A 14,492-nucleotide genomic window follows, 5' to 3' on the forward strand; every position below is an offset into this window, starting at 1 on the left:
GGAACAGGCCTAGGGATTGTGTAGGTGCCTGTGAGGTCACTGGTGCCTGCACAGACGACAGGCCAGGAGCTGTCACCTGGCTGGTCGATGTCTCTGCGATGTCACTGGTGCCTGAGGAGCCCAGGAGAAACATGTCTTGTGTTGGGTGTTTTGAGGTCCCAGGTGCCTGAGAAGCTGGTAGGCCAGGACTAAGCCCCCATCTTGTGTAGGTGTTTGCAAGGTCACCTGTGACCGCTCAGCTGACAGGCCAGGAAGAGGCCCATGGGTTGTGTAGGAGCTGGTGAAGTCACTGCTGCCCGCGTACCTGGTAGGGCAGGAGCAGGAACATGGGGGGTGTCAGGGGTGCCTGAGTAGATGATGCCACTAAAATAATACTTGGACCCCACCCCAGTATGACTTTTTGGAAGAACCATCGTCAGCAGAAGCCCGGACACAGCACACACACGCGTGTGACAGCGGGACTCCTGAGGACGCAGCAGCAGCAGCAGGAGGGTGCGAGGTCACGGTCACTGTAACCCCTGCGCACACAGGGGTGGCAGCAGGAGGGACGGGAGCTCCTTCTTCAGGTTCTTCTGCTCCTCCTTGACGTGCGCCTCCAGGAACTCCAGCTCCTGCTGCAGCTTCTCCTGCCACAGCTGGAGGTCGGGGGAGGTCCTGCCTGCCCCCACCATCTGCCTGCACCCCCTCCTGCCCGCCGCCCGCCTGCCTGGACCCTCTCTTGCCTGCACCCCCCTGTGCCCACACCCACCTTGTGGCGGGTGTCACGGTCCTCCAGGTCCTCGGGTTCGGGCACCAGGAAGGACAGAGCCGGGGGAGGGCGTGGGGCGGCAGCTCCTCCTGGGGGGGCGTGGGGGGGCTGAACCCAGGGGTGGCGGCACCCGGGGGGGAGGGTGGTGGTGGTGAAACCCAGATGAGAGAGAACACCTGGGCAAGGGGGGGCACCCGGACATTGCGGAGGACACCACCCATGGGTTGGGGAGGGCACCCAGAGGTGGGGAGGGGGGGTGCCCAGAGTATGGGGGGGTGTCACCCTTGGGCGACACCCAGATACGAGGGGGGGACCCAGATTAGGCAGTGTGTGTCCCCATGGGGTGGGGAGCCAGAGGTGTGGGGAGTGTCACTCATGGGGGCACCAAGAGACTGGGGCGGGAGGGAGCATCACCCATGGAGGGGGGGAGCAGAGGTGGGAAGGGCACCCAGAGACTGGGGGGGCCCCATGGGGAGGAGTCGCCCAGAGACTGGGGGGGCTGTCACCCTTGGGGGGGCACCCAGAAACTGGAGGGGGACGCCAGAGATGGGGAGGGGGTACCCAGAGACTGGGGGGGGCACACAGAGATACGGGGAGGCACCCAGATATTCGGGGGGGCGCAGCCAGAAAGTGGGGGGGCACCCTCGGATGGGGGGGAGACCCAGAACCGTGGCGGGACCCGGAAGCGGGTGCGGGATCACGCGGACATGGCGGGGGGGGACCGAGCGATGAGCGCGACCCGGTAGCGGGGGCCGCCCACGGGCGGGTGGGGGCCGGGGGGTCCCGGGAGAGTCTCAGCGGTGTCCCGTCCCCCCCCCAGGGTGTCCCCAGGGTGTCCCCGGGCCAACCGACCTGCGCGACCTCCCGCGGCGACCCCAGCTCCGCCATGCTGCCGCGCGTCACAGGGCAACGCCCACCGCGGCCGGAAACCGCGCCCACTTCCGGCGCAGGGGATGATGGGAGATGGAGTACGGCCCAGTGCGGACCAGTCATCCCAGTACGGGCCAGTGATCCCAGTATGGACCAGCATAGAGCGATCCCAGTGCTGCCAGTATGACTTCCTAGTTCCCCAGTGCTCCCAGTTACGGTCACAGTGCTCCCAGTACGACCCCCTGACTCCCTGCAGTGTTCCCAGTGCAGTCCCAGTGCTCCCAGTATGACTTCCTCACTCTTCCCAGTGCTCCCAGTGCGGTCCCAGTGCTCCCAGTATGACTCCCTCACTCCCCCCAGTGCTCCCAGTTTGGTCCCAGTGCTCCCAGTATGACTCCCTGACTCCCTGCAGTGCTCCCAGTGCCGTCCCAGAGCTCCCAGTATGACTCCCTGACTCCTCCAGTGCTCCCAGTGCGCTCCCAGCACTCCCACTAAGACTCCCTCACTCCCCCCAGTGTTCCCAGGGTGCTCCCAGTGCTCCCAGTATGACCCCCACTACTCCCCCCAGTGCTCCCAGTGCAGTCCCAGTGCTCCCAGCATGACTCCCTGGTTCCCTCCAGAGCTCCCAGTTCGGTCCCAGTGCTCCCAGTATGACTTCCTGACTCCCCCCAGTGCTTCCAGTGCTTTCCCAGTGCTCCCAGTATGACCCCCGGGGATCCCCCCAGTGTTCCCAGTGTGGTTCCAGTGCTCCCAGTATGACTCGCTGACTCCACCCAGTGGCACCAGTGCGGTCCCAGTGCTCCCAGTCTGACTCGCTGACTCCCCCCAGTGATCCCAGGGTGCTCCCAGTCCTGCCAGTTCGATGCCCTGACTCCTCCAGTGCCCCCAGAGCTGAGCCAGTCCTCCCAGTATGACCTCCTGACTCCCCCCAGTGCTCCCAGTCCTCCCAGTATCACCCCCTGACTCTCCCCAGTGCTCCCAGTGCTGTCCCAGTGCTCCCAGTGCGGTCCAGTTCTCCCAGTATGACTCCCTGACTCCCCCCAGTACTCCCAGTGCGGTCCCCGCACTCCCAGTATGAGTCGTTGACTCCCCCCAGTGCTCCCAGTATGACTATCTCACTCCCCCCAGTGCTCCCAGGTCGACCCCCTTACTCCCCCCAGTGCTCCCAGTGTTATCCCAGTGCTCCCAGTACAACCCCCTCACTCCCCCCAGTGCTCCCACGGTGCTCCCAGTGCTCCCAGTATGACCCCCACTACTGCCCCCAGTGCTCCAAGTAAGGTCCCAGTGCTCCCAGTATCATTCCCTGGCTCCCTCCAGTGTTCCCATTGCGGTCCCAGTGCTCCCAGTATGACCCCCATTACTCCCCCCAGTGCTCCCAGGGTGCTCCCAGTGCTCCCAGTATGACTCCCTGGCTCCCCCCAGTGTTCCCAGTGCTGTCCCAGTGCTCCCAGTATGACTCGCTGACTCTGCCCAGTGTTCCCAGTGCTTTCCCAGTGCTCCCAGTATGACCCTCTCACTCCCCCAAGTGCTCCCAGTGCTTTCCCAGTGCTCCCAGTATGAACCCCTGACTCCCCTTAGTGCTCCCAGTGCTCCCAGTATGACTTCCTGACTCCCCCCAGTGTTCCCAGTGCTGTCCCAGTGCTTCCAGTATGACTCCCTCACTCCTCCCAGTGATCCCAATATCACACTCTGATTACTCCCAGTGCTCCCAGTATGGTCCCAGTGCTCCCATGATGTGGTTTAGACTGAGACGACAACAAGGAACCACGTGCCGCTCGCTCGGGCCTTCCCAATACGGGAAGAATCGGAAGAGAAAAGGCAAGACTCTTGGGTTGAGACAAAGGCAGTTTCACAGAACAGCAAAGGGAACAAGAAAACAACAACAATCACACGGACAGAGGAATGTACAAACACGATTACGGAACCGCCGCTCCCCGCCGCTCCCCGACTGGACCCGGGACGCCCCAGCCCGCTCCAAGGGGAGATGTCCTGCCCCCTCCCCGGCAGCTCAGGGTGGGCATGGCTCACATGGCATGGAATACCTGTGTCCTGGGGAGAAGTAACCCTGTCCCCGCCGCAACCAGGACATTATCCACCCCTTATTCCAGACCATCTATGCCATGCCCACATCTTACAGGTTCCAATGAATTGCCACCACTTTCCCCTGTCATGTATATATATACGTATATATTCATGAAGATATAGTGCCCTTAGTCTATGGGCCATCCCTCCAAAGTGTCCCTTGAGTTCATTTCATCCATGGCTCTGGGCTCTATCTGTTAGAACAGTCTGTGTCCTGGAGAGAATTAACCCTATCCCTGCCGGAACCAGGACAGCAGCCCAGAAAGCCAATCATAGCCTGGGCTGCATCTACAGAAGCGTGGCCAGCAGGTGGAGGGAGGGGATTCCCCATCTCTACTCCAATCTCATATGACTTCATCTGGAATACTGCGTCCAGTTCTAGGGGACCCAGCACAAGAAAACTTGGAACTGCTAGAGTGGGTCAAGGGAAGGATCACCAAAAATCATTGGAAGGCTGGAAGATCTCTCCTAGGAAGAGAAACTGAGAGAGTTGATGTTGTTGAACGTGGAAACAAAAAAGCACCAAGGAGACATTCTTATGGCCTTTTACTCTATGAGGGAGGCTTATAGAGAGAGAGAGAGAGAGAGATTTTACCAGGGCCAGTAATGACAGGACAAGGGGCAATGGCTTTACACTGAAGGAGGGTAGATTTAGACTGGACATAGGGAGGATTTTTCACAATGAGGGTGGTGAGACACTGGAAAACGTTGCCCAGAGAAGTTGTGGATTCCCCATCATTGGAGGTGTTCAGGGTCAGGTATGGTGGGGCTTTGAGCATCCTGATCGCAGATGTCCCTAAAAAACAGGAATTGGACTAGATGATCTTTAAAAGTCCCTTCAAACCAAAAACATTCTGGGATACTATGAGGGCAGATGTGGCCACACCAGTGCTGAGTTCAGGGGGACAATAACTGCCCTTGTCTGGGTGGCCACAGCCCTTCTAACACCACCCCATATGCAGCTGGCCTTAATGGTGCTGAGCCTTTACCAGAGGCTCGTATGGCATCCCTCAAAATGCCCAGGCCCCTCTCCTCAGACTCACTCCTCACCTCGTCCTCTCCCACTTTGCCCCTTCTCCTAGAAAAAACTGAGGTTTGTGTTGGCGACATCCCCAGGTGTCTCAAGGTCCCTGTGCACTGAAGCTCCAGCACGTCAGCATTTAAATTGTATGTGCAGATGGCTCATGCTGAGTCGTGGTTCCTCTAACAAGACAAATGAGTAGCTGTAGGACAGCAGAGGTCAGAAAAGGGGTTACTAGTGTCATGGACGTCATGAGGAAGGTGGAAAGTGCCACTGTCACCATCGCAGAAACACCAAGGGAAGGGCCAACAAGGAAACGGTGAAAAAGAGTTGGCTCTTTGTATGGGAGGGGATGAGGATGATCCAAGAGAAGAACTTGAGAGTGGAAAAAGAGCGGAAAAGGGCATGAAAGGAAAAGAGGAACATCAAATTGCTTGGTTGGAAGGGACCTTTCAGATCACCTAGTCCAATCATCAACCTAACTCTGACAAAAGCCATCACTAAACCATAGCTCTAAGCACTACGTCTGTCCGTCTTTTAAATACCTCCAGGGATGGTGCCACAACCACTTCCCTGGGCAGCCTGTTCCAATGCTTAATAACCCCCTCAGTGTAAAAAGTTTTCCTAATATCCTGCCTAAACCTCCCCTCGCACAACTTGAGGCCGCTTCCTCTTGTCCAGTTCCCTCTTCCTTGGGAGAAGAGACCGATCCCTACCTCTCTACAACCTCCTTTCTGGGAGTTGTAGAGTGAGAAGGTCTCCCCTCAGCCTCCTTTTCTCCAGGCTAAACAATCCCAGCTGTCTTAACTGCTCCATATAATGTTTATTCTCCAGATCCCTCACCAGCTCCCTTGCCCTTCTCTGCACCTGCTCCAGCACCTCAATGTCTTTTTTGTGGTGAGGGGCCCAAAACTGGACACAGTACACCAGGTGTGGCCTCACCCGTGCCGAGTACAGGGGGACGATCACTTCCCTACTCCTGCTCACCACACTGTTCCTGATACAGGCCAGGATGCTGTTGGCCTCCTTGGCCACCTGGGCACACTACTGGCTCATATTCAGCCGGCAGTCGACCAACACCCCCAGGTCCTTTCCTGCAGGGCAGCTCTCCAGCCACTCCTCCCCAGGCTTGTAACGCTGCATGGGGTTGGTGTGCCCAAGTGCAGGACCCAGCACTTAGCCTTGTTGAACCTCATACCACTGGCCTTGGACCATCGATCCAGACTCACCAGATCCCTCTACAATACCTTTCTACCCTCAAGCAGGTCGACACTCCCACCCAACTTGGTGTCATCTGCAAACTTACTGAGGGTGCACTCGATCCCCTCGTCCAGATCATTGATAAAGATCTTAAAGTGAACTGGCCCCAATACCAAGCCCTGGGGAGCAAGCATCAGGGTGACCATCTGCACACAAACATTAACAGCTGACCAAAGGGAGCTTGAGTCCAGGGGCAGCTGGAGGAACGCTGGGATTTGGCCAACAGAAACGTCTTCAAGTCTTTCAAGGAGAAGTGGCCAGTCCTGCATCCCGGGGAAGAATAACCCCAAGGCAGCAGGACAGGCTGGGACCTGATGTGCTGAGCAGTGACCCTGCGGAGACGGGGCTGGGCACCCTGAGGGACGCCTCATGAGCCAGTGGTGCACGCTCACTATGAACAAGGCCGGCTGCCTACGGGGCTGCAGGAGGAGGAGCGTGTGCCCCCCAGGCAACTTGAGTCACCTTCCCCTTTGACTCAGCACTGCTGTGGCCCAACGCACACAGCTGTGTCCCAGTGTGCGGCTCCCCATTTTGGAGAAGTGGAGAGGACCTGGAGAGTGTCCAGAGGAGGTCTGCCAAGATGGCCTGTAGGGCCCAGTGCACGTGTGCTTGGTGGGGAGGCTGAGGGACCTGGGCTTCTCTGGCCCAGTGGCAGGGAGGCTCTGGGCACTATTGGAATGGCCTGAACCTGGCTGGAGGGTTGTTTCAGAGACAATGGAGCTTTTCTTTGGTGGGAAACAGCAGGAAAAAGAAATAGACTGGACAGCAGGAGAAAGAAATGCCACTGCAAGGGCAGTGCTGTGCTGCAACAGATCACCCAGAGGGAGTCGGGATCAGCCCAAGGCGTTGTGTTTCAGGAACAGCCAAGGACGATGGAGAGAGATGAGTAAAGGCAGTGAGATGCTGAGGGGAGAGCAAGACGGGGAAGCAGGGGGGATGTCTGCAGCCTGCAGGGGAAGAGGAACAGATGTGGGACACCATAGCACAGCCTGTGGTGGAGACGATCAAGGGAGTTGGGAAGGCTGAAAGGCCCCAACAGTGCTTATGTCTTTCTCCTCTTGGCTGTGGCTGTTGTCTGTGCCACCAAGGCTACCAGAAGACACCTTATCCTTACAGCACTAGGGCCTTAGCGCCTCCTCTTCCCCACCCGGGAGCCGTCATTCTGTCTTTCTGCCCTTGGCATTGCACGTCCTCCCATCACAATGCCCCTGGAAGAGCCCTGAGCTGTGCTTGTGGGGCAGGACCTCCCTTCCCAGGGGCTGGAGGCCAGGGCTTGGCCCTTTGCCTTCCTCCCACACATTCAGCATTAGCCAGCATCAGAGACACCTCTCCATTGCCTTTGCCTGCCTGCCCTCACTGCCTCCAGTTTTCCCTCGAACGAGTCCCCAGGAGCCTTTGGCAGTAATGGCCCTCAGTGGGACCCATTAACGCTCCAAGAAACTTTGTAGTCTGCATCTGACGTTGACTTCTGGAGAGGTTTCATCAGCTTCCCCTGGGTCTGAGCTTCATGAACTCAGCACCAAAACCACCAGAGAGGTCAATAAAATGCCTTGGGCTGGTCCTGCTCAGTGTAGAAATGGGGGTTGGCCGGGCGGCAGGAATCTGTGTTTGCTGCTCGGGATGGGCATCGGGTGGTAAGCAATTGTACTGCATCACTCCTGGTTTCCTATATTCTTTTACAATGATTGTTAGTTTCTTTCCCGTTACTGGTCTATCAAACTGTCTGTATCTCAACCCATGAGATTTTTATTCCTTTTTCTCCCTCTTCTCCCTATCCCTCTGCAGGGGGTCAGGGGGCAGTGAGTCAAGAGCTGCGTGGTCTTTCCCCCCCGACAAGGCTGAGGAGTGAGCTGGCTCTGCTCATGTCACTGCAGTTTGAGGACAACCAGGAGTTTCCTTGAGGTTTTCCTGCAGGAATATGCTGAGCAGCTCCTCTGCGTTACAAGTGGATTACAGATAAGGTAACTACTGAAGGGCAGAAGCTATAACCCCTTTCCACAATCCCCGCTGCTGTGGAGCAGGGATGACTCCTTGGGAGCCCACAAGCAGAGCTCTGCTCCTCACGGCACACTTGGCCAGCAACAATGAGAGCTCCAACAAGGGCAATGCAGAAAGCTCCCGCAAAAAAGGACACAGGCAAAGTGTGTTTCCGGGGCTTGGGTTTGGAAGGGCAGGCAATGGGAAGAGATTTGCTCAGGGCTGTCCTGACTTGTGAGTGTGCTTTCCTCCTTTGGCAGTACCTCGGGAACAAAGGGATGCGATGTCCAACGGCAGCTCCATCACCCACTTCCTCCTCCTGGCATTCGCAGACACGCGGGAGCTGCAGCTCTTGCACTTCTGCCTCTTCCTGGGCATCTACCTGGCTGCCCTCCTGGGCAATGGCCTCATCATCACTGCCGTAGCCTGTGACCACCGCCTCCACACCCCCATGTACTTCTTCCTCCTCAGCCTCTCCCTCCTCGACCTGGGCTGCATCTCCACCACTCTGCCCAAAGCCATGGCCAATTCCCTCTGGGACACCAGGGCCATCTCCTTCTCGGGATGTGCTGCCCAGGTCTTTTTCTTTGCCTTCTTGATCTCAGCAGAGTTTTATCTTCTGACAGTCATGGCCTACGACCGGTATGTTGCCATCTGCAAACCCCTGCACTATGGGTCCCTCCTGGGCAGCAGAGCTTGTGTCCACATGGCAGCAGCTGCCTGGGGCAGTGGCTTTCTCAATGCTCTGCTGCACACGGCCAATACATTTTCAATATCTCTGTGTCAAGGGAATGGCCTAGACCAGTTCTTCTGTGAAATCCCCCAGATCCTCAAGCTCTCCTGCTCAGACTCAAAATACCTCAGGGAAGTTGGGCTTATTGTGTTTGGTGCCTGTTTATTCTTTACGTGTTTTATTTTCATTGTGGTGTCCTATGTGCAGATCTTCAGGGCTGTGCTGAGGATGCCCTCACAGCAGGGACGGCACAAAGCCTTTTCCACGTGCCTCCCTCACCTGGCCGTAGTCTCACTGTTTATCAGTACTTCATTTTTTTCCTACTTGAAGACCCCCTCCATCACCTCACCCGTTCTAGACCTAGTGCTGTCAATTCTGTACTCGGTGGTGCCTCCAGCAGTGAACCCCCTCATCTACAGCATGAGGAACCAGGAGCTCAAGGATGCCCTGAGGAAACTGATTGGACATTTTTTCATCAGCCATAGACTGTGTCCCTTCCTCTGCAAAGGATTCCCTGTATCTTTGTGACAAGCATTCACTATTCCTCCCCTCCTCCTTAACTTTTCACCTCTCGTCTGTGATGCAAAACATTTGTGTAAATAAAGAGTCAGTCTCTCTGTGTGTTTAAATAAAATACATGAACCGGCTAACACTTCTTTTTCTGAGACCCATCAGCAGCAGGGCTGAATAAACGGAAAATGAGAAGACCTTTCTGGCTGCAGCAGCCTGGGGCAGGCTGTCCCAGTGCCACTCTGTCACTGGGGCGGCAGGAGCTGCCTGAGGGTCCCCAGGGCCAGGGCTCTTGTACTGGGCTGGGGAGAGGGGATGGCACAGAGGGGCTGCAGACCCCTCAGAACATCCTGGGGAGGAGGACACAGGGGCCCACTGACTGCCTTTGCCTTGTGCCCAAATGCCCCCCATCTCTGGGGCTGACCCTCCTCTGCCCTCCACCAGCTGCGGTGCCCTTCAGAGGGGCTGTGGCTGTGGAGTGAGTGCCCAGAGCTCTGCAGCACCCTGGGGCAGGCTCTGCTGTTGGGCCAGCGCAGACTGGGCTGGGATGGAGAGAGGGCAGGGGAGGTGGCAGAGCTTGGAGGGAGCTGGGCTGGGCTGGAAAGTGCCCAGGAGGAAAAATCCTCGGAGTGCAGCTTGTACCGTGTGCCCATGCGGGGTGAGGACTCACACCAGAGTGTTTGTGGTGCAGAGCCAGGGCTTGTGGAAAGCATTAAAGCCAGGCAGGTGCAGGAGAGAGGAGGCTGGTCTGTGCCCCTGGTGGCATGGACAGCCTTTCTTACCCACCGGTCTGTCTCACCGACCGTTTCCAGCACTGGTTGCTCACCCCAGGTTTACGGGTGAGTGCGACTGCGAGGCCATCTCCATCCTCCTGCTGGGCTCAGTACCTGGATCAGGGGAACGTCCAGCCCTGCCCGGGCTCTCTCCTGGCCCAGACCTGGAGCAGGGCTGTCTGCACAGCCCCATGTGGGACATGGCTGGTACTGGGGAGGGGTCGTGTGCTGGGGGAGCTTCCAAAATATGATGCTTATGGGGAGCTGGGACAAAGACGACTGCCCAGGTGATGGTGCTGGGGGGCTTTTACCCACCCCTGAATGCACACTACTCTGTGGTGTGCCTTCACAGCAGGGCTGTGGGGCCGTGCATTGGGCTCCTGGGGTAGGGACAGGTCATTGAGAGGGACCATGAAGCAGCTGCCCAGAGGTGACAGCAAGGACAGGTTACACAGAAGGAATTTATAAATTGCCTTTGTTGTGGAGGTATGCTTTAGGGAACAGCAAAGCTCGCCTGGAGTTGGTGGCTGTAAGAAAAGTGAAGAGCAAGAAGAGGAGCTTTGGTCGCTCATGAGAGACCAAGGCTGAACATGGAAAATGCAGGGCGGCTGCAGAATGGGGAGGGGGATTTCATAAGAGCAGACACAGGTGCGGCTGAGGGACTCAAAGGCTTCTTTGCCTGAGTCTTCACTGGAAAGGTCTCCAGTCCTTTGTGACCAGGGAAAGGGTTCAAGGAGGAGGAGAGCATGTGTCGGCAAGAACCTCAGGAAACGCAGGAAGGGCCAGTGCCAGTTTCTGCCCCTGCAGGGGACTCACCCTCTATCACTGAGCTCCTCTTCTCTAGCCCAGGAGAAAGCATGGTGGGAAGATGCTGAAGAACCTTTCCACCTGATGGGTGCAGGAGGTGATGTACTGATAATCCCATTGCCCCTCACCACCCCACCCCCTCGCTGCTCCTGTTACCATCACTACAGGTGTAAGGTGATCAGCAGACTGATCTTGTCTGAGTGACAAGAGCTTCAGCCACAGACTTTATTGTTCAAGAGGGTTGTGGTGGGTGACCCTGGCCAGCAACTAAGCACACACCAGCCACTCGCTCACTCCAGCCCCAGCACAGAGGGACAGAGGAGAGAATCCTGAGAGCCAAAGCAAGACAAACTCGTGGGTTGAGATACAGAGTTTAATAAATGAAGGAAGAAGAGGGAAAAAGAAAAGAAAAACCTAACACAATGATGCAAAGGCAATCAGTCACCACCTCCCACAAGCAGCCCAATGCCCAGCCAATATTCGAGCAACAGCAACCTTGCAAAGATTACCTCCCAACTTCATTACTGAGCAAGGCATTATAGGGCATGACTTCTCCCTTTGGTCTGCTTGGTCCCTAACGGCACACGGCAGTCCAAGGCAAACTGAGAAACAGGAAGGCAGCCTTGATGCTGTGCAAAGCCCGGTTGAGAAGCAGCTAAACCTTCAGTGAGTTATCAGCCATGTTTCAGTCACACATCCAAAACACAGCAGCGTACAGGCCGATATGAAGAAAATGAACTCCATCCCAGCCAGACTGAGTAATGGTAGAGCTGGGAGAGTTGAGTCCTTCCCAAGGATCTTCTCTCTCAGAGGCAAATGACCTGGGGCTCTTCCTGGGGCAGTGTCACGTGGGGTGTGCGATGCAGGGTGTAGTACCACACCTCCCAGCCACCCTGTGGGGGTGCAAGGAAGCACCAATGCCCCAGTTCCATGACATGAATGTGTCTCCTTTCAGGCTTTGGTGGCAGTGACAACTGGTACAGCTAAGGGGACAAAGACCTCACTTCTGCTGGGGCCTTCCTGCCCTGCCACTGCCCTTGCCTGTGTCCATCGCAGGCTGCCCTACACTGTCCTACACCTGCCCCCGTTTCCCTGCAGGCTGGGGACACACGACCTATTTCTCCACCGTGCTCCCACCGTGACATCTCTCTGCCTTTACTGGTATCTCTTCTTCCTCCCTGCTGTTGCCTTGAAACACCCAGCATTGCGCTGATCCAGGCTCCTCAGGGTGACCTGTTCTACCACAGCACTGCCCTTCAAGGGACATTTCCTTCTCCTTATGGTCAATCTCGACTTCCCAAGCTGCACTTTGTGATGGTTTTCCTTTCTCAGGTGGTTTCCCAATGCCAAGGAAAGCTCTGTCATCTCTGAAACCACCTTGTAACCACCTGAAACTGCTACTTTCAGGCTACTCTTTTACTGTCATGAACTGACATCACCAGGCTAGAGAGGTCCATGTCCCTCGGCCTCTCCACACAGGTCACGTGAAAGAAAAGAAAGACCAGAGAAAGAAGCATTATGAGACCTCTTGCTCACCAACTCAAAGCAACTTATGGCAAGACCACGATTGGTGGCAACCTGGGCTGCAGTGTTCATGCCCTGGTGGAATTCATGACCTGAAAGGATATATGCCAGGTGAAAAGTATAGCCAAGAATCTAAACCTTGGGAAGGAAACCTTCAGGATTTTTAGTAACTGGTGAACAGGACACATGTGAACCTCTGGAATTTCATCAAGGCCAAGTGCAAAGTTCTGCACCTGGGTCGGGGCAATCCCCAGTATCAAGACGGACTGGGGGATGAATGGATTGAGAGCAGCCCTGTGAAGAAGGACTTGGGGATACTGGTGTGTGAGCAAATGGATGTGAGCTGGCAATGTGTGCTTGAAAAGCCAATCATACCCTTGGTGTCATCAAAAGAAGTGTTGAAGAAGGGGATTCTCCCTCTCTACGGTGATCCCATGCTACTTCACCTGGAAGACGATGTGCAGTTCTTCCGCAGCACAAGAAAGACAGGGACCTGTCTACAGGGTCAAGAGGGTCAGAGGGTCAAGAGAAGGATCACCAAAAATCACCTATGAAGAAAGGCTGAGAGCTGGGGTTATTCAGCCTGGAAACAAAAAGCTCAGAGGAAATCTTCCTGTGGCCTTTCCATACCTACAGAAGGCTTAAAAGGAAGGGAGAGAGACATTTTACCAGCATCAGTAATGCCAGGACAAGGGACAATGGTTTTAAACTGAATGAGGGAAGATTTGTATTGGATAGAAGGAAGAAATGTTTCACAGTGAGGGAGGTGAGGCACTGGAAAAGGTTGCTCCGAGAAGCTGTGGGTGTCCCATCACTGGAAGTGACAAAGGACAGGTTGGGCAGAGCTTTGAGCATCCTGATCTTGTGGAAGACTTCCCTGAAAAGAAGGGGTTGGACTAGATGATCTTTCAAGGTCCCTTCAAACCAAAACCCTTCTGTGACAGTATGAGAGCAGATGTGGCCACACCAGTGCTGAGTCAAGGGGGACGATAACTGCCCTTGTCTGGGTGGCCTTGGTCCTTCTAACACCACCCTATATGCAGCTGGCCTTAATGGTGCTGAGCCTTTACCAGAGGCTCATATGGCATCCCTCAAAATGCCCAGGCCCCTCTCCTCAGACTCACTCCTCACCTGGTCCTCTCCCACTTTGCCCCTTCTCCTTGAAAAACTTGAAGAAGTTTCCGTTGGCCACGTCCCCAGGTGTCTCAAGGTCCCTGTGCACTGAAGCTCCAGCACGTCAGTATTTAAGGTTCATTATTTATGGTTCATCCTGAGTCCTGGTTCCTCTCCCAACATGAGTAGCTGTAGGACAGCAGAGGTAAGAAAAGGGGTTCCTGGTGTAATCAAGTCATGTCAAAGGTGGAAAGTGTCACTGGCACCATCTCAGAAACACCATGGGAAGGACAAAGAAAGGAAGCAGTGAAAAGGACTTGGCTGTTTGTATTGGAGGGGATGACGATGGTCCAAGAGAAGAACTCGAGGGGGGGAAAAGAGTGGAAAAGGGAATGAAAGGTGAAGCAATGGATAGGATGAGGGCTGTTAGGGGGTACCTGTGGGGCAGCCCTGCATCTGCGCAACACTGCCTGCAGCAGGACAAGGAAGCCGCCGTTGATCTGACTGTACTGGCATCTCATTCACTTCCATGGTCACAGGGAACCCAAGCGCTTCCCCCACCATCAACAAGGGCAGAGAGAGAGGGGAAGAAATCAGCATTATTCAGCATTTAGGCACCTCAGGAGGTCTCTGCTTGTAGCTGCTGCTCACAACAGGATGAGCTATGGGAGCAGACCAGGTTGCTAAGGAATTTATGCAGTAAGGAATTAAAAATATTGAAGGATGAAGGCAGTACTGCCCCTCTGGGCAACCTGCTGCAATGTTTGTCTGCCATGATGGGGAAAAAGATTTGTTTTTCTTTTGCAAAAGCACAGCTCCTCCCAGCACCTCGACTGCCGGTGCTGGGCTGGATGTTCAAAGAAAGGGTCCCCACCACACATCATGCAACTGATGCCACATGGAGCAAGTGGATTGCACTGATCACACAGCGAACTCGAATGGGAAACCCCAGTCGCCCAGGAATTCTGGAAGTGATCATGGACTGGCCAGAAGGCAAGGATTTCGGAATGTCACCAGGGGAGGAGGTGACGCGTGCAGAAGAGGCCCCACCATATAATAAACTGCCAGAAAATG

General features: G+C 55.7%; 1 protein-coding gene across 1 annotated transcript; it reads left to right on the forward strand.

The window, feature by feature from the left end:
• Positions 1 to 8,241: 8,241 nt before the first annotated feature.
• LOC141736641 (olfactory receptor 14J1-like) lies at positions 8,242 to 9,219 on the forward strand. The gene has a single exon (XM_074571186.1). It carries the CDS (start codon positions 8,242 to 8,244, stop codon positions 9,217 to 9,219), a length of 978 nt encoding a protein of 325 aa, XP_074427287.1.
• Positions 9,220 to 14,492: the final 5,273 nt, after the last annotated feature.

The sequence above is a fragment of the Larus michahellis genome (genome assembly GCF_964199755.1).
Source record: "Larus michahellis chromosome W unlocalized genomic scaffold, bLarMic1.1 SUPER_W_unloc_1, whole genome shotgun sequence".
NCBI classification, from domain to species: Eukaryota; Metazoa; Chordata; class Aves; order Charadriiformes; family Laridae; genus Larus; species Larus michahellis.

Excerpts from the sequence above, each read along its gene's own strand:
- LOC141736641 (XM_074571186.1), top strand. The coding sequence starts at position 8,242 with ATGTCCAACGGCAGCTCCATCACCCACTTCCTCCTCCTGGCATTCGCA.